Source organism: Salarias fasciatus, chromosome 19 (assembly GCF_902148845.1).
Source record: "Salarias fasciatus chromosome 19, fSalaFa1.1, whole genome shotgun sequence".
Lineage (NCBI taxonomy): Eukaryota > Metazoa > Chordata > Actinopteri > Blenniiformes > Blenniidae > Salarias > Salarias fasciatus.
In genome coordinates, this window is record NC_043763.1 from 12,954,232 (window position 1) to 12,978,637 (window position 24,406).

A 24,406-nucleotide genomic window follows, 5' to 3' on the forward strand; every position below is an offset into this window, starting at 1 on the left:
TGCTCTGCTGCACAGTGCACGGAGCTGTGCACGAGAAATGTAGAAAACACGCTCGTTCACACGGAAGCTTTCACATGTTCTGATTTCCCGTGTGGAGATATAAAGAGATTAAGATAGTTTAATAATATATTCATATCATGGGTTTCATCAGAATACACTCCAGTATGCTACACATTGGTGTCTTCCCAGATGACGGCCTGCCTTTGCGTGCGTACGTGCGTGCGCACGTGTGTGTATTTTTGTCTCTGCATGTGTACTTGTGATTGATGGATGTTAATGCGAGTTTACCTAACTTGTGTGGTGAAGGTAAATAATGTTTTTTCTTCCTTGCAGGTCCTGCTGAGGTTCCCATGATGTCCCCAAATGGGTCAATCCCCCCCATCCACGTGCCTCCAGGGTACATCTCACAGGTTAGTTTATGTCTGTGTTTTTCCCCGGCCTGATTTTCTTTTCTTTTTTTTTTTTTTTTTTTTCTTTACTCATCGTAATTAGTTTGAGTCATATATTTGTTTGGAGTGTTTCCTTCAAAATAACAGTCTGACACATAGAGAGCGTGATGCAGAGACGGGCCTCATCTACAGCTGCTTTTCATTAGCTTGTTATTTTTGTTTCAGTGCAAAAATAATAAAAGTTATTTAAAGTGCAGTGTGTGGAGTTAGCAATGGTCAGTCTGCCCACAGGTTTGCTTCAGCAGGTTGATTCTTGCATTACGGTTTGTACTAAATAAGGCGAAGAGTCAGATCTTTAGCAATGTGGAGATTTTTTTGGAATACAGACTGATGTTCCTCAATAAAAATTATTTCTGTGGCCATGAATGGAAAATAAATTGTAGACTCTTTATTTAACCTTTATTTAACTTATTTGATACTTTCCTCATGATTCGCAAAATAACATTAGGAATAGAAATTAGTTATAAAAATGTGCATTTAAATGAAATAATAATAATAAATACAACAAATGCACACCTCGTCTTTTGTGTGGTTGCTTCCTGTCTAGCTTGAGCTACTCTTTGCAACTTTTCATGGTTTCTGTTTAAGGAATTCAGATGGAAAAACAAGCACAGTGTATGAAAGGTATTACAACTATTCTCTGTAGTTTAGAAACCAAAGAAACCAAGGTGCCCTCCTCCCCCAGCAGAGCGCCGAGCAGGAATGTGCTGAATTTGGGGTGTTAAGGTCATTTGTGTGTGTGTGTGTGTGTGTGTGTGTGTGTATGTGTGCTCTGTCAGATGTCCCCACAAAGTCAGAAAAGTGTAGAGGGAGAGTCGACGAACTGTCCTCGCAAGCAGAGTGTTGCAGACGCTTCTGCGGTGGGATTGTGTTCCTACGCCAATGGAAGTCGGGTCGTTGGCTCACCGGGGGTGTGTGTTTGTGTTCGCATGCATGTGTGGGTGTGTGTTTGCAGCGGCCGGGCCAAATATGAGCGGGAAACACTGTCACTCTTACATAAACAAGCCTGATAGGGCAGAAAAGCATGGGTTGGATATGGGGGGGGGGGGGGGGTGTTTCTGCTATGCCTGCTCTGTAGTGGCGTGTGTGTGTGTGTGTGTGTGTGTGTGTGTGTGTGTGTGTGTGTGTGTGTGTGTGTGTGTGTGTGTCTTCAGCAGTGTGCGTATGTAGGCCAGGTCCACATGTTCTCACACAGGGACTTTGCCCTTGTTTTCCCGTAAACACGCGTTTCCCCCTCCTCTGCAGCGGGAGATGGGCCGAGGGGGCAGATAGGGGGCCTCCTGTTCCACCTCCTTCCCTTATTCTGCCTCCCCTTAAGTTTTTTCTCACTCGGATTAGTTCTGTAACCCTCTTCCTCCCCTCCTGGCCCTCTTTCATACTCCTGCTTCTTTCTTTCCTATTCCGACAGAGAGTCTGTTGCTTCTCAGTTTGGGTTGGGGGATTTGGGCTGGCGTGATCTGGTGTGAGTGTGTGTGTGTGTGTGGCAGCGTGCCTGTTGTTGTTGTCGTTAGGGGCCAGCAGATAACTTCCCCTCGCTGCAGGGAGTGTGTGTTTGCTCTCTGCTTGGAATGCAGGACTGTGAAAGTGTCTGAATAGCTGGAATGTGCGTCTGTGTCTGTGTCCCAGTCCAAGAATGTGAAAGTGAATACATGCATGGAACCTATGTTAATTTGAGGCAGGTCTTTGGAGCTCGCCGTTATTGAAATCTGCACACCATCTGATCACAACATGGCAGCACTTGTTTGCACCACTTTAGAGGACAACATGACCTGTTGGCACCCTGTCCCAGTTGTCAAATTAATTATGCAGTTATCTTCTTTATTAGACATCACCCGTTTGAAAGACCGAGCACCTGCTCCTGCTCCAGCATTGAGCACTAAAGTGCTCTTCACATCAGAAATAGGCTACTTTGATTATTTTTAGGGCTGCAAAAATCCCATCCTCGCTACCAGAGAGGCAAAAAGCAGCTTTTCACTGTAGTAGAACAAAACTAAGCACCTGAGATGGACTTCCTATGGACTTCAGATGAACGGCGACGGTTGTGTTGTAATTAGAGTATTTATAATTGATTTCAGGTTTAAATGTGGTCCAAATGATGGGAAAGTGATGGCCGTGTTTCTGCTCCCTCTGAGGTCGCGAGGTTTGATTTGGCACCAGTTTTAGCCTGGGATGCCCTTCCTGATACGGTGTCTGTGGAGTTCGGGGGCAGTAAGATCTGAACCCCGACCTGCTCTATCATCTGGTCCACCAATCACCCCAGAGGCAAAAAGCATTTTACCGCTGGAATACCCACAGCCGCGTGTCTCCTGTCCCCGTTTGTGAGCCGCTGACTCGAGGTCAGAGTTCACAGTCCGGACAACTTGAGGGAAGAAGCTCCTCCTGAGTTTACAGAACTCACATGATTTGTGAGTTTAAAGTTCAGGCTTCACATGATCGGTTGTCTCGCTGTCATTTGGTGCTGCCGTCAGTTTTTGTGACAATTTCAAAAACATTCAATCTTTACCTTCAGCTGCTTTTATTCCTCTCACTCTGCTGCTGTGTAAAACTTCATTCTGATGGCGCCTTCAGTGCAGTTTGCTCCGGTTCATGTTTCAGAAGACATGATACAGCAAAACAAGATTTATTAGTATTCTGAACTAATTTTTGAGTATAATTAATGTTTGTTTAAAAAAACAACAACTGGGGAACAGAGGGCTCTGAAAGTAAGAAATACACATATAAAAACTGAGCAGTTGTTCATTTTTTAATTCTAATTTCAGAGCTATTGCAATATTTTTTTTCATTGACGTGTCAGTGGAATATGTCATCTGCGTTTTTTCTAAGCTGAAGATGGAATTGTGCTTGTTTTGTGATCATGTCCAAATCCTTGTGGAAATTTGTGAAAAGGCATAAAGAATATAAACACTAATGCTGTCATGTGCTCGTCTGGCCGTCAGGTGCTGGAGGACACCACGGGGGTCCGCCGAGTGGTGGTCACGCCTCAGTCTCCGGAGTGCTACCCCCCCTCCTACTCCCCGGCTCTCTCCCCCACGCACCACCTGCCCCCGTACCTGCCTCACCCTCACTTCATCCCCAACTCTCACTCTTTCTACCCCCCTGTGAGCCCAGGGGAGCTGCCCCCCCACCAGTACTACCAGCACCCCCTGCCGCCAATGTATGGCGATCCAGGTATGGCGAGGACTTCAAACACTCAGTCAAACGTGGTTTTAATTCTGTGATTATGAATCAAAATTGAACCTCTTGATTCAGGGTTTTCATGCGTTCATTTTCTTTCGTTCGCAGAAATTATTCCAGTTTACGGGATGTCGAACTTCATAGGCAGAGAGGAGACGTACAGCAAGCCACAGCCCAAAAAGATGAAGGGGCAGAGAGAGCTAGAGCGACAGAACCGACTGAATTCCCCTCCCTCCACCCTCTATAAAGGCAGTCTGGGCCCGGCACACAACGGATACAGGTAACCTCACCACTGAGAAGTAACGTCCTCATTATAATTTCATTTTTCCTCATTAATTCATGAACTAGTCACATCATTAAACTGAGGATATGGTGTAAATAAACATGCTCCCATGAGATGTTTGGCCATCAGATGATGAATGAAACCAGATTATTTTGTTTTTCATTATGAACATAACGTGTTTCTAATTCACTACTTCCACCTCTGGATTTTACTCATTTCTGTAACTGGTTTTTCCGGCAGTTTGTTTGAACTTGTTCTTTTGTTTTATCTCATGCGTTCGGTTCCCAAACCGACTTACATTATTGTTCCTTTTCCAAATCTGTCTGCGATGCAGCAGCAAATCCCACGCCCCGTCGCTGGGGTCGGTGGGATCAGGGGGCGGAGTGGGCAGCCCGGGGGGCAAGAAGCCGGAGAGGCGGCTCCGCAGCAGTCCGCGAAACAGTGAACCGGAGACGCACACACAAGGTAGGACACCTCGTACACACACAGAGCAGTGGAACACACACAACACACACTGCTGGTATAGAACATTCAGGAGTCACACAGGTCTGTAAGCTCTGCTTTTCCTGTAGCAAACATCACTTTAGTGCCTTGTTTGGGTTTTTTTGTCAGTTGTATCACAGATTCACATGTTACATAATCTTACATTCAGTCAATCAATCAACCAAACTTCATGTGTAAATCACTACATACATGGTGAAACAGTTCCAAATCAATAAACTGATAATGAGACAAAACAAGAACGTGAAAAGCAAGAATGCATTAAAAGAATCCTAAAAAATCCTCAATACTCCTTTTAATTAGGCGACACGTTGAAACGACAAAGGCAATGCAAGAAATGAGTAAAATATGAAAAAAGTAAAATAAAAAGCAACTGACAAGAGAAAAATCACAAAGCAATCTTAAACTTTTTGCACACATCTGCATAGGCTGAGAATCACAGTAAAGATGCTGTCACCATGGAACAGAGCTATGTGGTATGTCTCTGTGAAAGAAGAAGTGGTTTTCCTGCTGACCTCTCCCTGTCCGTCTCTGCGCGGCTGGCTTTGCCCTCATTGCCCCGGACTCGAGGAGGCAGGATGAAACGCACCTTTCGTTCCTCTCTTTCACTCTCTTTTTTTTTTTCTTTGGTCGCACAAAAGTCACCCACAGAATAATGAATGGATGAATGCAGCCTCGCCGAGGTGAAGGGACCTGGGGGCGGGGGCGGTGGGGGGGGGGGGGGGGGGGGGGGGGGTGTTAGGTTGGAAGATGGGGAAGGGGGTAAAGAGGGGTTGTCTGGGTAACCACATAGCTGAACTCGTCCCTGAGCACTATCGTTTTACCCCCGCTACAATGCCGGCCTTGTTGGTGGAGGCTGAGCTGGAGGAGGGGGGGGCGGGCTGAGAGAGACGGGGGGGAGGGAGCAGCCACATACCTGTAGAGTCCTGCTGGAGATGAAGGAAACCTTTGAGCTCTGAGATTTAGACACCGCAGCTCGCCCTTATCACTCACACACACAGAAACACACACACACACACAAGGCTCAGCATATGTGCAGAAGGCATGATGGCACGCACACACTCACTCCTGGTCCTCCTTTATTGACCTGTCTCTGGACACATCAAATGGATGTCGGAGTTATTAGAGGAGAGCAGGAGATGCTGGTTTTGCACAGCTGACACACAGTCTGCTGAGGTGTTGACAGAAGAAATGAAAGGCAGCGCGTAAATTCGTCCACAGTCCGACCGTACCTGTCGGATTCTGCCTTAAATTTAGACGCTCCATAAAATGTTGGACTCGTTCCCACACGGTACGGCGTCGGATCACAGGAAAGCCTTCATTCACATCTGGGTCAGCCGTGGATGCATGTGCGTTTCCCAAAGTCCGGCGATCTGATAGCACAAGCGCAGGCGTCATGCGTGCAGCACATACTTTCCTATCGATGTGTAAATGTGACTACATCGTCATGCCACTTCGGTAGGTGGTAGAACAATCGCATGACGTACGGAACAAACCGCCTCATGTCATAAAAACCACAGTAATTCATTCATTACATATAAACTGAAAAATGTCAAGCTTTTCTTGTTTCATTATTGTTTTATGATTTCGGTTAGCTTAGAAATAGCTGACATAACTGTTTTCTGATTTTTTTTTTCCAGATCATTATTGATTAATAATCCTCACATGCAGAAAATATAGTGTGCAAGATTTACAATTGTATTCTTGTAAAATGATCGGAAAGTTGTTTGTACACATCAGTAAAACCTGAGACTTCAGCATTTCTGTTTCAGCGTATTTCTACTAGTCATTATTTTCCAAATATCAGTTCATAGCTGAGTACCCGGGATCGCTCACACAACACCAACACACTCCACACGCAGAAGAAGTGTGTCGGCAGGTCACTGGATGTCTGTTCTGGTCTACTGGGGTCTCAGTACATCACTGGAGATCAGGCTGAGTCAGCTACATATATACCGTACACACGCGCACACACACACACTGCACACACACACATGCACAAACACCTCGTGACTGGGCTTCCTGCAAAACAATCAGAGCATGAGGGTCCGGCGGACAGGGGGCCGAACACAGCGAGGGGAGGAATGTTGAATCTGAAGGACAGATGAGAGAAGGAGAAAGATGGATGAAAGATTTAAAGAGGAGGGGAGAAAGGGAAGCGTTAACCCTTTAATCACAGAGAAGAGAGACGAGAGGGAGAGAGACAGAAGCCGTAAGAGGAATATTCAGACAAATATTCAGACAAACTCGATATTTGGCTCCTTGCATCAAAGTACAATCCAAAAAAGAATACCACACACACACACCTACACGTTGCCCTTGATACCCTTGCGTTCTGGATGTGTGTGTGTGTGTGTGTGTGTGTATCAGTGAGGCAGCAGGGTCCATTCCCTAGTAAATCCTGCTCTACAGGCCCTTTTCCTCAGAACTGAGCTGCTCGCTGAGCAGAAACAGATGTGGGCTCCGTCCCCTCTGTTCCTCCATCTTGGCCGTGCATCATCACCACCGCAGATCCTGTCTCACTCAGAAAAACTGGGTTTTTCACAGAAACAGATGGAGCGGCTCCCTCAGCTCCTCCGTCTCTTGGTTCTACGTCATTGCCAGTTGCTGTGAATTCAGGGGAAACCAGATGTGTGCAGGGACCGCTGTGTCCGCCATGTTGGTTCTGTGTTTGGGATGTGAGGAAAATAAGAGGTCTCTTGGGTGTTACTGCGTCTGAAAAGGTGTGGAAAACAAACCCATCCATTAAGTAAAATAACATTTTATGCAACGCTAAATCACATATAATGAGCTGGACTTTCCCGTAACACACTGTGGGGTTTTTTCTTCCAGTTGAACTTATTCTTGCACAATCAGCTTAACAACGGAAACAGAAGAAAACACTTCATTTGTCCTCAGTGAAAAAGAGAGCTGTTTCCTAATATCATGTTTAAAAAAAATTCAAATATGTGTTAAAATAAGAGAAACACCATTTAACTGCTTGAAATGTTGTGCATATGGGGTTGCATATGTAACTGTGCAGCTCGGTAGGCAATAACGTCCATGAGGCACAGTGTTTTCTGGCTTTTTCCTGTCAGCACCATCATGAACTTCTGCAACAGTTTGACCTGCAGATGCTGATCTTTGGGATCGGACCACATGGGCCGGCCTTTGTTTGCCACATGCACCAACTCGCACGACCTCGCCCCCACTTCATCACTTTCCCCTTCTTTGAACCACGGTCGACGTTCAGTATATTGAAGACTGCAGACTGAGATCACCCTGCAACAGCATCATTTCAAGAGACGGTCCTACTGCTAATACTTTACAGTTCCTACCCTCGTATTACTCGTCTTATCATGTGAATGACATGGTGTAATATGATTGATCAGGGATGAGGGTATAATGTGTTTCCATACAAATTATTTCACGTTGGCATGGAGGTAATCTTACTATGTTCTCAATAATAGCTGAAGATAGTGATGATGACACTGATGAAATTGATGGTGGTTCAAGGTTTTAAACAGGAAATCTAATTTGAGCTGTTGAGTCGCCCTCCGTCATCTCCAGTCAGCGGAGTCGTGACCCGGCAGCGATCGGACTCCTCCTTCCCCGCTATCTGACTTCCTCCTGCTGCGGCTGGAGTAGCGGGCCTGAAAATGTGTGAACACACTCCCACCGTTCCCTTACTGGACTGTTTTTGTGAATCGCCATGGTGATAATCCCCCTCCTCCAACACACACACGCGCACAAATTCCAGCCCCTTCCCGCAAACCCAAATACGGCCATGTTTGTAGGGCAAGATGGCAAGATGGAGGGCAGTGGGGTGGAAGAGGGAGGTTTCGAACGGGCTTAAGGCTTAAGGGGGGGGGGGGGGGGGGGGGAAGTTGATAAAAAAATGAAATGGAAAAGAGAGAAAACTGAAATGCACAAACTGAGCAATAAAACAATCAAAACGGGACGTGTAGAGGGAACTGACAGAGATGGCTTTAGCAGCAGAGGAATGATATGTTGTAACAGGACGAGTGGGATTAGAAGAGGAGGTTGTTCCCGCCAATCACAGCGAGGACGGCGGGAGCTTCCCCGTCCGGCCCGGTGGATTGTGTGACGTCGGCCATAAACTCCTCACACGCCAAACTGTGTCAAACACAGTCAACTTCCCAATACTTTTCTCACACAAAGCAGCTTTTTCTTCATGTCGCAACACAGTTGGTATTTTTTTCTGTCTCATTCTGTCTGCTAACTGTTTCTTTCTCTATTCACCTGTCCCTTTTCCTCCTCTCCCACCTTCCCTCTCTCTCTCTCTCTCTCTCTCTCTCTCAGTGCCTCTACTGTCCGTCAGACGGATTCACTTTCCGCTGTGCGTCTGCCAGCCCGCACACACTCCTCTCAAGATATGTTTTGGCTGAGCAGGGTCGAATGGGGTCAGGGTTCTGAGAAATAAATCCCCCTTTTAATCTCATGCTACCTGCTTCGGTTGCACTGATGTTCAGGGCACGTACACACCTACCAGTGGACTCTTGTCTTTTTATGGCTGTGTGCATTAATGTGCACACGACGAGAAGGTAAAGTAGCTCATAGTGGAAGTCTGGCTTTCATGTGTTCATCTTGTTTTGTTTTTTTTTTTTCAATTTTGCAACACTTTCAGAAACATTCTCTCGTCACGCACACCTCCGGGAACACCGTTTTAACTAAAGCCTCCCATTTGCGCGTCTTTTCCCCCTCTGTTTCGGAGTTCGACGTGACTTCTTTGTGAACTCTCTGATTTGTTGTCTTTTTTCTTTCATACTTCACTTTTTCATTTCTCGGTGCCAATTTCTCCATCCCTCTCTCCCCTTCTAATCCCCCTTTATAAACGATCGGGGGCTCCGGCCATGAGAACCAAACCTTTACCATGACAACCACAAATTGAGGCATGTCCCAACAACTTGTGTGAGTGTGTGTGTGTGTGTGTGTGTGTGTGTGTGTGTCAGCTGTTGAACAGATGGAATGCTCACTATGCAGCAGATGATAATAGTGAGGAATTCAAGGTCTGTGCCCATCTTCACCTCCATTTTCCCCTTTCCCCTCCCGCCTCTGTCTGGACTCTGTCCCCGTGCTTTACCCCTGCTCTCCCTTCTTTGCCCTCCACGCCTCTCTCTCTCTCTCTCTCTCTCTCTCTCTCCCTCTCCCCTGCCTCTCTTTCCCTTTTGAAACGAGCGTCCGTCACTTTGTTCGTCCCCGAGTAGAGGCTTTAAAAGACGAGTATCATCCCTCGCTCTGTTCCTTCTGGGCACCGCGTGCTCCCTGTGGCCCAGCGTGTGTGTGAAGAGGGGGGCTGAGTGAGCGAGCGAGCGAACGAGCGGCCGTTGCCACATTTTTCGCATTTTTTTCCTCCGGGCCTTAAAGGTCTTTTTCTGTCCCGGCGCAGACAGACTGTGTCTAAGAACCACAGGCCGTCATGCAGGAGGAATGCAACCTCCTCAATGTCAAAATGACTCAGTTTAGCTAAAGCTTTGTTTCAAACTGACGCAACTTATCTACAAGTGGGGAAGAATGCAGCATAAAAACAGAAGAATCCTGTAAATGTTAAAAAAAAAAAAAAAACTAAAGAAAGAGAGAATTAGGCCTAATTTGGGCATTGATGTGACTAAGTACTCATGGAAATCTCTTGGACATAATTCGTTCAAACCATTGATGTTAATCGGATGTTTCTGAAACTTTGAAAGAACAGTTAAAGGGTGCCTGGAGGCAGCAGATACACGCTGCGATTTGTTTGTGTCAGACAAAAGTCAGACAGTCGTGTTGCTGCCTTTGATCGAGGCTTGAAATCTGCGGTTAAAATCTCTCGTACAGTGAAGTGGGTTTGCGGACTGCCGTCGTCACAGTCGCGCAGCCACAGACAGTCTGATGTAATCTTCTTTCACATCCACCATCAGCTCACAGAAACGCAGCAAAAAAAAAAAAAAACAGTTTGCAGATTCCCATGGATGTAAAATCCTGGATCACATCACTTTCTCCAAGCTTCTTCCTCGCACATGAATGCTTTAAGAACAATAGCCCCGTTCTTGGTTTGCTTTGTTTATTTATTCCCTGAAGGCTCGGGTGTCGTGTGAAGGTGACGTACGGGATAACGTCAGTGGAGAACGAAATGCGAGAGCGACTTAAAGCCGATGAAATCCATGTCACATACAGTTGTGTGAACGAGCTTCTACCTTCTAGACACACAAGGACCGAACTAATCAAGAAAAGATGGTTTCACTGCATTAAAAAAAGAGAAGGAGAGCTCCGGCTGTGTTGATAGTATAAATTGTAGCTTATATCTCCATTTTACAAGTCAGTAATGTTATCAGGAAGTTAAAAAAAAACAATGTTTGCTTGCAAAATGGTGATATAAAAAGATTTTAGCTCAGTTTGCAAGCTCAGTTGGAAAAGTGGGTCAATTCCAAATCCCAAGGTTGGGATTTTGACTCCCGTTTTCTGTGGTGAATGTGGCGGACAGTTTAAAGCGCTGTAAAAGTGCTGAATGAAGATAAAAATCTGAATAAGGCCGTTCACGTTCAGTTAGATTGACCAAAAAAAACCTTAGACATGTGGACGAGTACGCACTGCTCAGCTGAAAATCCGTGCATGCACAGGGAGAACATGCGAACTCTCTACCAACAGCAGGAGTTGAACTGGGGCTGCTGGGACTTCAGCAGTAAGACCGGCGCATCTGTCCAGCACCTTCTGCTGACGTCGCGCAGTTCGTGTAACTCTTGCCTCACATCTTCCTAAGCCCTATTCTCCTCTCCTCCTTTCATCCATCCCTTTCTCCTCCCCTCCGCTGATCCCTGGCTCGCTTTTTGTCTTTCAATTTCCTCGTGTTTTTCTATGTAATCTCTTCCCCAGACTCCGCTCGCCTGTCCTTTTTCTCTCGGTGCACTCTGTCCTTCAGCCTTCCCCTGAATTCCCTTCTCGCCCGGCTCTGACTCGGCCTGCCCCCCACTCCTCCATTCCTCCCTCCGTTCCTGCCGTCCGCCGCGCTCCCTCTCTCCGTCTGGCCGTCCTCGGTAATCAAACGCAGGCCGGCAGACGGCAGACAGGATGTGAGGTCAGACGGGGAGAAGGAAGTGAGCGTGCGTGGGCAGAAGCGGAGACGATGTAGGACAAAAGGGACGGTGAGGACAAAGCGGCGTGAGGGGGGGGGAAACGCCGGGAGGAGGGCCGACTCCTGCCTCATGCCGTCGGCGTCGGCGCTCTGTGGCGGATCTCTGTATTAAACACTTAAGCAGCTGGACTCGCCCGCCGCAGCGAGTCATAACAGCGAGCAGTGAGGTGAAGCTCTGGTGTTTTCAGAGTTCATGGCCAGTTTCCTGAAATAATAAATAAGTCTGTCTACTGTCACAAGCTCGACTTGCAGTCTGACCAACAATATTCACTTTACTGAAACCTGCCTGGGTCTTCTTTGGTTTGGAGTTGGGAAAACTGGGACGCAGTTGTTTCCATTGCATTACGGCTTAAGCATTATAAGTACAGTTCGATTACACAATGATTAATGGTTAGAAAATTAAAACTGAAAGTGTATTCCAGTTTAAGGCCACGGTGTAGTGCAGCGCAGACTCCAGTTAGATAAAGCTTTTTATTAGATGGATGCATAAATGAAAGAATCTGAGCTCAGAGATGGGAACTCTTTGTCCGTACTGTGTAACGTACTGCGTGTTTTCAAATGCTTCCTTGCTTGAACGCAGCAGAATTTAATGAATATGTCATTATTCAGCCTCGGAAAGGAGGAATTCATTGAAGAAACAGATCAAGATCATCTTGGACTGTGGGCATCTGGGATCACATGTGCCTGTCAGTTTTTATTATGATGCATATTGATCATTAGTAAGTTTCCAACATGGAAAAAAAAAAGGAAGACAACAAATACTGCGAACATGCAGCTCTCTTTTTCTTCATTTGTGACTAAAATGGAACAGCTGAAGTGATGATGCAGGAAAATTCCTCCTTCACTTCGCTCAGTGATCTCAGCATTACAGGACAAGCAGCTACACGACCACAGTGCTGAGCTCGCCATATTCTGCTCCTTCACTCGGCGCTGATGAATGGCTGGAATAAGCTGGGTCAGTCTGTTATTTGCCAGGACTGTTCATGTCTGGAGCTTCGACTCTCGGCGTGCTTTTTGTTCCATAAAAGAGAGAGAAGGTTTGGTTCTGTGTAAATGGGTGAAAGAGGACGTGTGTGTGTGTGTGTGTGTGTGTGTTTGTGTGTGTGTGTGTGTGTGTGTGTGTGTGTGTGCGTGCGTGTGTGTGTTTAAGAGAGCGCTAATTAGCCAATGTGTCGAGCAGTGATGCAGAATGTGTATTCCACCTGTTGAACTCTGCGAACACCACACACACACACACACACACACACACACACACACACACACACACACACACACACACACACACACACACACACACACACACACACACACTCACACACACACCAGCTTAACTCTCCTCCTCCTATTGCCCATTACCAATCCGCTGTAACTTGAGACTGGGAGACTGACACACACACACACACACACACACACACACACACACACACACACACACACACATACACACACAGGCCCTCTTTTGCTCGCGTTTTTTTTATTCTAACACACACACAGTCACACACAGGGAGGTCAATTTGAGGTTGTGCTTCCATGACATCACTGTTGCCATGACTCATAAGTGTACCCCCAGGCACACTAAGGCCCTCTACTCCATACAAGCTGTCAGAGTGACACACACACGCATTCACACACACACTGCATTATCCACAAATCATATGCGTTTACATCTATTTGGTGTAAATCCTTTTTATATCCATTTTTTTGTTTTGTTTGCCACTCGCAAACTCTATGTTTTCATCTCGTTTCTTGCCTTCAGATTTACACATGAATGCACATCCTGTGTGATTTTGGGGTGTGTGTGTGTGTGTGTGTTGGGGGGGTCACACAAATGAAGACAGCAGGTCTCCTCTGGTTGGAAAAACCGTAACTTTGAGCATCTCTCAGGGGCAAAAGGCATTACCTGCACATGTGCGCTCACACTCGCTCTCGTAACCATTTCAAGCATCCACTAAATCACCTTCAGACAACGTGACACTTCTCCAGATTTAAGCATGTGTGTGTTTGTGCACACATGTCAATGCTAACAGAGCTAAGAAAACACTTGGAGAGATTTGTAACTTGGCTATTTTTCCTTTTATATCACCAGTATAATAATTTTTCACTCACTTGTATGATGAAAATTAATGTCTTTGCATTCCTTGTTATACAACCCAAGCAGTAAAATACTCAATGTACTTTAAAATATATCTTTAAAAAAACCACCTATGTAAAATAACAGTAATCAAACCCACTTAATAAGAACAACTAATTGTCCACTTTTTCCTCTCATTAGGTGTAAATCAGCACTAACTAATGACTTGGTTTCCAAATTGAGATCACCTCCTTCTTGTCCACATGGCGAACATTCCCTGATTTTCCAACGTTATCTGGTTCAGCAAATTGCATCAAGTATATTTGTTTCCCTGGTAGTCATGAAAAATGAAAATATGTAAGAAAGATCCAAGACCTGTTTATCTTGTTTTTCCTTACGGGGTTTTGGGGGTTTGAGGATTCAGGTCATTACATTCATCTGGCTCTGTACCGAGTGTGATTTTGCATATAGTAAGCTGCTCTGCAGGGCTGCAACAACACCACTGACTTCACATGTTTCTGTGAATAATTATTCACAGGTGTAGTGAGAAATGATTGAAAATTATACATAATGGAGATGAGAGTAACCATTTCAGTGAACTAATGGCTCCAAAGATAACCAACAATTTCCATGTAGAAAGAAAGCGGCTGTCGTGTCTGGAGTATGAGTCACATTTTGTTTGCTTTTTTTATTTTTTTTTGGTGATCCCCATTTTATTTGCTCGCAGTCGGGAGCTCGTGACTAATGCTTTTCTGAGGAATCCTGGATAATTTAGTGTTTTTTCCAGGGCCTGTGTTCATCATGACTTGATGAAACGAAATTGGTGCCTGCTGAAGAAAACAAGTGTTGCATCACACACACCATTAGACAACTCACTTAAGGCCTGTTTTCATCCTATTTTTGGGCTATCCCTGATACGTTTCCACAGACGGCTGGACTGTTGGTTTGACCTAGTAAGTTGACAGGCAATAAGAGGGTTGATTAGGCCGTCAAGATGCTTTTTTTTTCTATGGCTTTTTAAAATGCTGCAATTGAAATCCAAACTTTGGCTGATCTTGGATAGTAATGAAGCATAGATTTCAAGACGTGATAGTACCAAAGCTTCTTGGACATAAGAGCTCCGTGATAAAGACTTTGTTTTTCTCCTTTTCCTTTCTCCCCAGATCATGATTCAGAGGGAAAGCGAGTTCAAGACATGCTGTCTGCAATCGACAAACCACAGGTCGGTATGCTCACCTCGGTGTGATCCAGTCAGAGCTGGTGATGATATTGATGTCTCCACATGTTTATCTTGTCACTGTGATTAATATGAGAGGCAAACGCTGCAGTGATTTGTGTCTAGTAGTTGCAACATGCAGGACCGCGGCCCCCCCCAGTCCTCCTGGATTGGACACGTCTGCTTTATTCAGGCTGCTGACCAGGGAGACTGCAGCTGTTCCCACTGTGGCCACATGAGGGCAGCATCTGCTCATCCATGCCATTCACCTCCCACCGCTCCTCCATCAGCTCAAATAAATTATAAACACTTTTTTCCTGCCTAATGCACGCGTGGTTTGGTCGAGAGGAATTCTCATTGCTCCTTGAGCAGCCTCGGTTAACAGACTGTGCAATTGGACCATTAAATATGTGTGAGACAGGAGGTCAGATAGAACTGTTTAAATATTTTAATTAGGAGTTAATGCACTGAAGAGATTGCAATACATATTCACTAGTATTTATTCACTCCCAGAACCTGAGATGACTTCTCGTATGAAAAAAACTAATGCCGATAAACAGAATGGAAGGAAATATAGAGGCAATTCTGTGATGTCCTTGTCGATGATTTGATACTTTTGTGACATTAATGGCCGCCGTGACGCACCGTCATTGCCACGTGCCGCAGTGCACTGATATAAAAAGGTTCAGGTTCAAGTGTGTTTATATTTGGAGACAAACAGAGACACAGATATGCCTCTTGATGGATTTAGCTGCACACCATGTTGCAGGGCTTTTTATTAGAAAATATTTCATGTAGAAGTTGTCTCGATCCTTTTCAGGTGAACTGCATTTAGAAGGATGCAGGCGAGTGAAGGAGGTGTAAACAGCAGATGGGACAAAGTTGTTTATGAATTCTTGCAGAGGAGAGTCACCGAAACACTTTACCTCGGACGGTTTGATGCTCGCAGAGTGTATCTATGCATACTTGTCCAGGTTTTTTCAAAGCCGCTGGTTTGATCTTGCTTCTTGGAAGACATCTCGCCTCTTATTAAATTGGCTTTTATTAGTTTACTTCACTAAGCTTCCCATCCTAGTCAAGGGAACAGCATGAACTGACGAAGCAGCCGAAGGCAAATTTCAGTTGTGTTTGACTGATCTGGACGCAGCCGGAGCCGGTAATGTGATCGTGATGGGCTCAGGATGTACAGTGGGACCATGCGTTCACGTGTCTCAGACGTTCCTGAACGTTGAGAATAAATCTCATTGCAGCCGTGTTGATAAAGGCTCATCATTTCGTTGGGACTAATGCTGAGTCGGCACCGCGCTTTTAAAGTAGTTACAGTATAGATTTCTGACGAGCGGATTAGATGACTATGAGAGATGATTGCTTGATTGATGCAGCAGATTCACTGCAGCCAGGTAGTTATTTGTCTCTCAGGTTTTTGGCTCACAAGAGACGAAGACCACAAACCTCAAAAATGTGCCCTTTGTGATTATTCTCCAGCAGCCATTTGTCTTGTTCTTCAAGGTTTTTCTCTCTCTTTGTTACTCTGTCTTCCCACATCTTGCATAATGTATCATTTACTGTGTGTACAAGAGGAGTGGGGATTATGAAACCAAGTAATTCTTAAAAAATCTCTTAATCAAAGCACTTTTTCCCCCAGTCAGCCCGTACCTTATCCTCACAGACAGTGTGGACATAGCTGTGGTTTGCAGGGCGAGCGAGGCACACTCATTGCCTATTCATCGGATTCGGTGTCTGGAAAGGTGGCAGATTGGACTAAATCATGCTAAATTGGCTAACCGCCATTTACTGGAACGAAAACGTCCATGAACATGCATGCACTCGCAGGCAGACGCCATCAGACACACAAACACGCCTGCCTGCGTGCGTGCGTGCGTGCGTGTGTGTTCATTCATTTTAATTTTCCCACGAGTTACTGGCACTGATGTGTCTGAGCTTGAAACAACAGCCGCATTCGAAAGAATGGCTCTAAGTGCATTGTTGTCGTTACCTGGATCGACATGCGTGAGCAGACGGGCGAAAAAACACAAATGCAAATTAACTAGGAGAGGTTTTTTTTTCATTGTAAGGATCAATATTTGCTCAAATAAAAATAAATCTAAAGGGAATTTACTGGTCTGTAATGCACCAGTCCATGCAGGGGTTTTTTTCAGAAAGGATGCAGCTGTCAGCTTTATGTAATAATAATGTTTTGTTGTGTTTTTCAGGTGTCCAATATTCAGGCGCGAGCTGCGCGGCTGTCGTGGGCCCCCGTAGCGGGGCTGGTGAACAGGCATAGTAACGGGATGCCCGTGTCGTGCTCCTATGAGCTCTCTCTCTCGGACAAGGGGAGAGACGGAAAGTATCGCATTATATACAGGTACGAAGTCAATGTCTGAGTTCAGACTCACTTCGGATTCACGTCATGTCTGTGTTGTGAGATAACTCTTCTGCTTCTCTGCTCAGTGGTGAAGAACTGGAGTACAATCTGAAAGACCTAAGGCCAGCGACAGACTACCACGTAAGGTAAGGACTAAATCGGGCCCGTTTGTGGATTTAACTCAGATTTCTCCTTTGCTGGAAAAACCTGTTTTGACTGTTTTGCTGTCTTTTGCGTCAGGGTGTCAGCAATATATAACTCAGTTCGAGGCTCGTGTTCAGAAGCCAGCTCGTTCACGACACACTGCAGCGTCCCTGATGTCCCGCAAACCCCGAAGCTCACCCACCGCAGCAAGAGCACCCTCACCCTACAGTGGAAGGTACAGCAGGCAGAGCGTGCTCCTGCAAACTTGCCTTACGTTTGCTATCAGTCCTCTGAATGTTATCAGTGTGTTTGGAGAACATTTTCAGTCAGTCCTGAAAACACAGCGGGCTGTTTGAGTCCATCTTGTTGTCAGTTATTATTGCACCTTTAGCTCATCTCTGAATGTCTTCTTTGTCTTCCCGTCTTCCTCCCTCGGTCCGTTTTTCCCGTCACCCGCAGCCTCCAGGCGACAACGGATCTAAAATCACAAACTACCTGCTGGAGTGGGATGAGGTGAGTCTGCCCTCGCCTTCCAAATCCCTTAAACACAAAGCTGTCCTTCTGTCAGAGCTGTTGCTAAACTCATGTAAATATCCATTTCCTCAGGCAACTTGTGACAAGACTATGGATTACAGTGGTGTAGTGGTTAGCACTCCCATCTTTGTGTGAATTACCCGGTTCGAGTCTCAGTATTGTCCATGTGAATAGTGGAGACATGATAAATCGTTCTTTTTCATTTCTATTTTAATTTCTTTTACATCGTCAAGCTTTCCAGCTCTGAAATCACATTGCAAATTACTTTTCTCATCAGTCTTCGCGTCCTAAACGTGCCTCCCGGTGTCTGCAGGGAAAGAACAGTGTTTTCAGAGAATGTTACTTTGGGAGCCAGAGACACTGTAAGCTGACGCGGCTGTTCCCCGCCTGCGGCTACACGTTCAGAGTGGCGGCGCACAACGACATCGGCACCAGGTACCGCCGCCGAAAGCACAATCGCAAATTACACTCATACATGCGTGTGAAAACTCTCATCTCCTCGCTTCTCCTGATGGCAGACAGAAGCAGAAACGAGCGTCAACCTTTCCAAAGCTATTATTCTACATGTGTCATGAGACTTTTTCCCCCCCGCTCCCATTTTCCTGCCATTTCCCCCCGTCCGTCCCGCTGGCCGTCATTACGGCGGGGAGCATCTCGCTTGCAGCCGGGGCGACGGGGAGGAGGGAGTAAATGATAGATGGGAGTGTGAGTGAAGGACGAGGCATTAGCTCTCTGGACAAATGCATAGCAGCCCTAATGCATCCTCAGCTTCGCTCACACATCAAGCTGTGGTTGGACGTAATTGGACAGCTTGGAGATATTCTCTCCAGGATAAGAGAAATCCTGTTCTGTAGCTCTCAGAATACCCTCAGGTTCTCTTTTTTTGTCAGATTTCTGAACCTCAGGAACCCCTGCAAATCCTTAGAATCAGTGTCCTTTTCCCCGTCGCTTCTTTTACCTTTAGAAAAACTTCTCCGTCTGTTTCGGCTCGGTTTGCGATTCCTGGCACACAGCATCCCGTCTCGCTCGCACAAGTCAATCATTTGCCTCGGCGTTCATAAATGAAAAAAAAAAAAAAAAACAAAACACAAAATGTGATTGAAATGGAAATTGTGTGTCATGCAGCGGCTTCAGTCCGGAGGTGGTGTTCTACACCATGGGCACGCTGCCCGCTCTGCCCCTGGCGCCGCGGCTGGTCAGGGCCGGGGTGTCCTGGGTGACCCTGGAGTGGGGGCGTCCCGAGGGCAGCCCCAGCGAGGAGCAGCTCAAATACACGCTCGAGATCCAGGAAGACAACACCGTGAGTTTGCGTTTTATTTCCTGTTCCTTCACATTAGCAATCACCTTTTGCTCTAGAATTTTAAATGAGGGATATGAGGCTGTGTGTATCGGTGTCTCGCGCTCTGCGGCTGACTTGAATGCCGGAGCAGACGACAACTTAATAAAGAAAAAGTTGTTTGAAAATATTTAATATTCCGTGCAGCAGTAAAGATAATTCTGACACACACACACACTCACACACACAGACGGCTGACAGTGTATTTATCTCACAGGGAACAGACTTTCATCCAAAGTACACTGGAGAAAACTTGACCTGTACTGTACAAGGCCTGAAGAGGAGCACACAGTATAAATTCAGGGTAAGTGATGACTGGAGGAGATTCTATCTGTCTCTAAAATTCAGTTTTCATTGATATTCTATTTATTATTCATAGATGCGTTGACTTTCTTCGCACTAAACAGAACAATAACCCCATATTGAGTTGAGTTTTTCATAACTCTTCCTGTTCAGTACAATTCAAAGCTTATTTTAAATGCATGTGTGTTTGTATTCAGGCTCTCTCATGGTAAATTCCACATTATATGGTTGGACTGGAGTCTGTTGGTGGAATTAGGCATAAATTCTATCTAACTAGCCTGATTTAAGTCTTAAAAGTGGAAAAAGTCTTAAAATCAACCCGAGTGACAGTCCAGTGGGGTATTTTAGTGCTCCATCAAGGGTTGAGCCGACTTGTGTTTTAAAAGTTGTTCGACCAGCAGCACTTCTGATTATATCCCACTTGATATATTCTCACTTGAGTCATCCAATCTTCTTTTTTTTCCTTCAGCCTTTTCACTGGATCAATGTTGTTTCTTTTTTCTTTTTTTTAATTTAAAAATGTTCTCAAGGATCCTGGTCCGTTCGGTTTCCTTTTATCAGTTATACAAGGCACCAGCTATTCGTCAAGCAGGGAACGCTGTCCACTTCCGCTAAAAGCTGAGGTCCATATTGCTCATATGCTCATAATGCGAGGACACTTTGAAACAAAATGTACCGACAGGAGATTCTTGTAAATCTGTGATGATGTGTATTACATCGCGGTCATCTTCGGTAACGCCTGAGACGTACCGGTAAACACATACAGTCAGAAAGAGGCCACAAACACACAAAGGATTGCCGCACGCGCAAAGTTCTGTGTGTTTTTTGAGCGTGTTTTCCGTCCAGTGTGATCTGGGAACAAATCTAATTGATTGTTGATTGTATGTGGTAAAGGAGTGAAGTGAAGAGAAATGAAGGGAGCGGAGCCGGGAGCCGAGTAAAGACTGACGGCTCCTGTTAGTCTGGACGGTTGTTGCTTTGCGATGGATTTCTCCGTGCTTCCTCTCCCCTTGTCCTCCGTCTTTACTCATTTCGTCGTCTCTCTTCTCATCCCTTCGCCTCCATTTCTCTTGCGTCCGTCACTTCTTCCTCCTGCAGCTCATCGCGTCGAACATGGAGGGGAAGAGCAGCCCCAGCGAAGTGTTAGTATGCACCACCAATCCGGACAAGCCTGGACCCCCATCCACCCCCTGTGTCACCGGAACCACGCCTTATGGATTCACTGTCACATGGGGTAAACAGACACCAGTGGATCTGGAGCACATGTTCACTGGAAAACACACTATTTGCTGCTGCTTCCAAATGAGTTCATTTTTTTAATCTTTTAATAAATAAAGCAACTTTTTTAATATCATCTACTCCTCCACACATTTGATATTAACTCTGCCTCCTTGATTCCTAATTAATATTAATTTCTAATCCCGTCCTCCAGATCCTCCCCAGGACAACGGGGGCTCGGAGGCTCTAACGTATCTGCTCGAGATCTCGGAGGGATGCTCTGACGGTAAAAGTGTTACATATGTTTTCAAGCGCGTCTGTCTATTTGCGGCTAATTTGAGCGGTTGTTCCAAGCCCATCATCTCAAAATGTACCCTCCGCCCTCTCCTGCCTGTGCTCGTCCTCTTTACCTGCCTATTTCCGAACAGGAGCGGCAGCCGCAGTTCGTTATTTGTTAGCATCAATTTTCTGCACAGCGTGTTTGGATTGTCGCTGATCTCCGCGGTGGAAAACGAAATGTTCTCTCGTTTATTATAACCCCCTATAGCAGGCGTAGCAAAATCTGATTCCTTCTGTACTCAGAGAGGTTCAAATGGGACAAATCACATATTAAAGACTTGACTGAATATAACATGAGAATAAGGCAGCAGTCTGTGTTAAAGAGTCAGAAATCATTCAGATGAAATTATTGTAGCTGACAGTTACTTCAAGTTACTTTAGTTTTTGCTGCTTAATCTTTTGTGCCTATTTACGAATCGGCCTGAACTTTGAATGTAGGAGTGTTAAACTCACTGCAGTTCAGGAGCCACTGGAAAATGGTCGAGCAGCGGTTACTTTCACTTTAAATGTTAATTAAAAAATGCTTCACTTTTGTAGTCACTGATCTTTATCAATTTCACTCCCAATGAAAGAAAAAGAGAACTTCAGTTGGCGTTGAACAGTTGAGCTGAGAACAAATACACAAGTTTTTACTTTCGCTGCCTTTTTTCTCCATTGTTTTTATACCACGGGCGGTAAAACGCCCTCCTTTTGTTGTTGTTCGACATTTGAGAGTAGAATTCACTTTTACTTGTCGTCACAGCCCAATCATAAGGATTACATAATCACTTCATGTCCCACTTATGGTGTAATTTATTTTCCCTGGACATATTTTCCCCTCACTTCACCGCTGGAGCTACTGTGTTTCACAGGCGTTTGCCGTCCAGCAACAACATCAAATCACAACAACTCACCGCGCAGTTGTTCATTCGATCAGTGGGATTTTGTTCTGAGTCAAGTAATTAAATGCTTTTGTAATTAATGTTGTGTAACTGTGTTTTGTTTTGTCTTTTGTTGTTTTGTGTTTTTTTTTTTTGTTTTTTTTGTTTTTTAACTGGGTGTCATTTGCAGCGAGCCAGTGGGAGGTGGCGTACAGCGGTCCAGCGACTGAATGTGTGTGTGAGCGCCTGACACCCAGCACCTTCTACAGCCTACGTGTGTGTAGCATCACCACCGGAGGACACAGTGCGGTGAGACACACACACACACACCCCACTTCAAAACTGAACATTACTGGATTTTAGACAAATCGGAGCAAATTGGCCAAAAGTTCACCCAGTTAACAATGAAGCCATTCATTACTGTACGTCTTTTGTTTCATTTTCCCGTCTTTTTTTTTTTCTTCTGCCCCTGAAGTGCACTGTCAGTGTTCCGGTCCGCACATTAAGTGTCCCGCCTGGACCCTGCCAGCCGCCGAGAATTGTGGGTAAAGCCAAACACAAGGAAGTGCAGTTAGAGTGGGGTGAGTGCAGACGTTCGCGCACACACTTGTCCGTCCTCACTCAGCAGTTTGCTCGAGTTTCTCTCTTGACGAAGCCGCTAAATTGTCCTCTCGCCAGCTCTAATGTCAGCTAAGTCAACTGTGTTTCAGCCTATTTGGCCCCAATTTAGCCCATTAAAGACCCAAGTTAGCTTTATATCTGACTTAACTCTGCCTAATGTGGGCCCATCATTGCAGATTAGCGCTGTTATCTCTTGGCAGGCAAAAGTCTCCCAGCCTGCTGTGCTGACTAAGTTCTCCCTCTAACCAGTTTATTGCAGCTGGTCACATCCCTAATCAGCGCACATCCAGGCCGCGCTCAACAAATTACGGCCTGGAATTGAAGGTCAAGCATAACATAGTGGCGGGTTTTCCCCACTGGCTGCGAGCAGCTGGTGGAGGGAAGTTATTAATAAGACGAGCGCCCGGCGAACTGGTCGGGTTTTCTAAAACAAAAGCTTAATTCATGATGTGAGAGATTCTGAGGAACTTTCTTGTTCATTTTTTTGGATTCTATTTTCGTCTGATCGTCTGTATCTTTCTCTGATTCCTCAGACTCCCCCGTCTCCGAGGGAGTGTGTGAGGAGTGTGTGTTCAGTCTGGAGATGAGCGAGGGAGACGCCAAGCCCGCCGAGGTGTACCACGGCTCAGAGCTGCAGTGCACGGTTGTTAGTTTGCTACCCGGTGCGACGTATAGCTTCCGGCTGAGGGCAGCCAACGAGGCCGGGGTGAGACGCTCGCTGGACAGCCGCATAACATCCTCAACTCAATCACACTCTAAATTCTATTAAATAGAATTGATAACATTTATATTTTATGCTTCAGTAACCTGTTTACTGTGTGTTAAATAAAACATCTTGATTCATTTTGCTTTAATTCCAGCTTGTTTTGAATCCACACTTGGTATTATGCACACATTTCAAGTCTCTTTGTGTTTTTTCCCCCAGTTCGGAGGGTACTCTGAGCCGACTGAGGTGACGACCGCCGCCGGCCCCCCCCGCCCAGTGTGGGGCGCCGCTCATCACTCTCACCAGTAACACCTGTGTATCGCTCAACTGGGAGGTGAGACGAGCAATATCCAGATGAAGCATCTGCGTTCGCAAATCCGTCTCGTTGGGATCGACGGTTGCAGTGAAAGATTGAATCAGCTAAAGAAACTGAATCCGCAGCGGCCGTCAGATTTAGGAGTTATAAAGTTACATAAAAAACAGTTAAAAGTAAATAGTTTGTGTTTCTGCTTCAACAATAAAAAGTCCCTTGAAAGCAAAAGTTTTAAATTAAATTTATAGTGACTTTATAATATAAAGACAATTTATATTCTGACTTAAAACTTTGTTACAGGATGAATCGCGATCTATGTAATTGATCTTTTTAAGCTGGTTTATTCATGCTGAGGAATTTGGCGTCGCAGGAATGGATAGTTATGATTTGGGTGCATTTGACTCCACACAAACTGGAAAAAGGTTCAAGGAGACTCAGCTAAAGCGTCGGAACTCAGTTCACTCACTTTATATTGGACTGCATTTCAAGTCTGTGAAGAGAGCTCAGGCAGGGTGGAGGGTCAGGGGTGATCGGTGAAAGAAGAGCATGGCAGGGAGATCAGCTGTGCCGAATGGTTTGGTGACGGTGGCAGAGTGATCAGAATGGACAGGATGAAGAGTGAGACCTTATGTGTTCAGCCAAAGAGAGGAGTTTGAGACCGTTTGAGACATGAGGTGTGAGGATGTAGCTGCTGGGTAAGAGCAGAGGAGGGATCTGAAAGTTAATTGATGCACTGAGAGAAGACGTGCAGGTGTTTGATGTGAGGAAGGAGGAATCCGAGGGAATTAGAAGCAGATGATCTTTTGTGTCAACTTTTAATAAGAAAATCCCAAACGACTCTATTCTGATCATTGTGTTGTATTTT

General features: G+C 45.5%; 1 protein-coding gene across 1 annotated transcript in view; it reads left to right on the forward strand.

Moving 5' to 3' along the window:
* Positions 1-24,406, forward strand: part of fndc3ba (fibronectin type III domain containing 3Ba) — a 58,284-nt gene that overhangs the window by 15,199 nt on the left and 18,679 nt on the right. Inside the window, 19 exon segments of the mRNA XM_030116631.1 lie at positions 334-410; positions 3,386-3,617; positions 3,732-3,903; positions 4,241-4,371; positions 14,750-14,808; positions 17,016-17,167; positions 17,254-17,313; positions 17,408-17,546; positions 17,771-17,824; positions 18,159-18,280; positions 18,971-19,145; positions 19,399-19,485; positions 20,583-20,718; positions 20,917-20,988; positions 22,092-22,210; positions 22,377-22,482; positions 23,056-23,228; positions 23,448-23,492; positions 23,494-23,562. Of these exon segments, the coding sequence (XP_029972491.1) occupies positions 334-410; positions 3,386-3,617; positions 3,732-3,903; positions 4,241-4,371; positions 14,750-14,808; positions 17,016-17,167; positions 17,254-17,313; positions 17,408-17,546; positions 17,771-17,824; positions 18,159-18,280; positions 18,971-19,145; positions 19,399-19,485; positions 20,583-20,718; positions 20,917-20,988; positions 22,092-22,210; positions 22,377-22,482; positions 23,056-23,228; positions 23,448-23,492; positions 23,494-23,562 (2,180 nt within the window).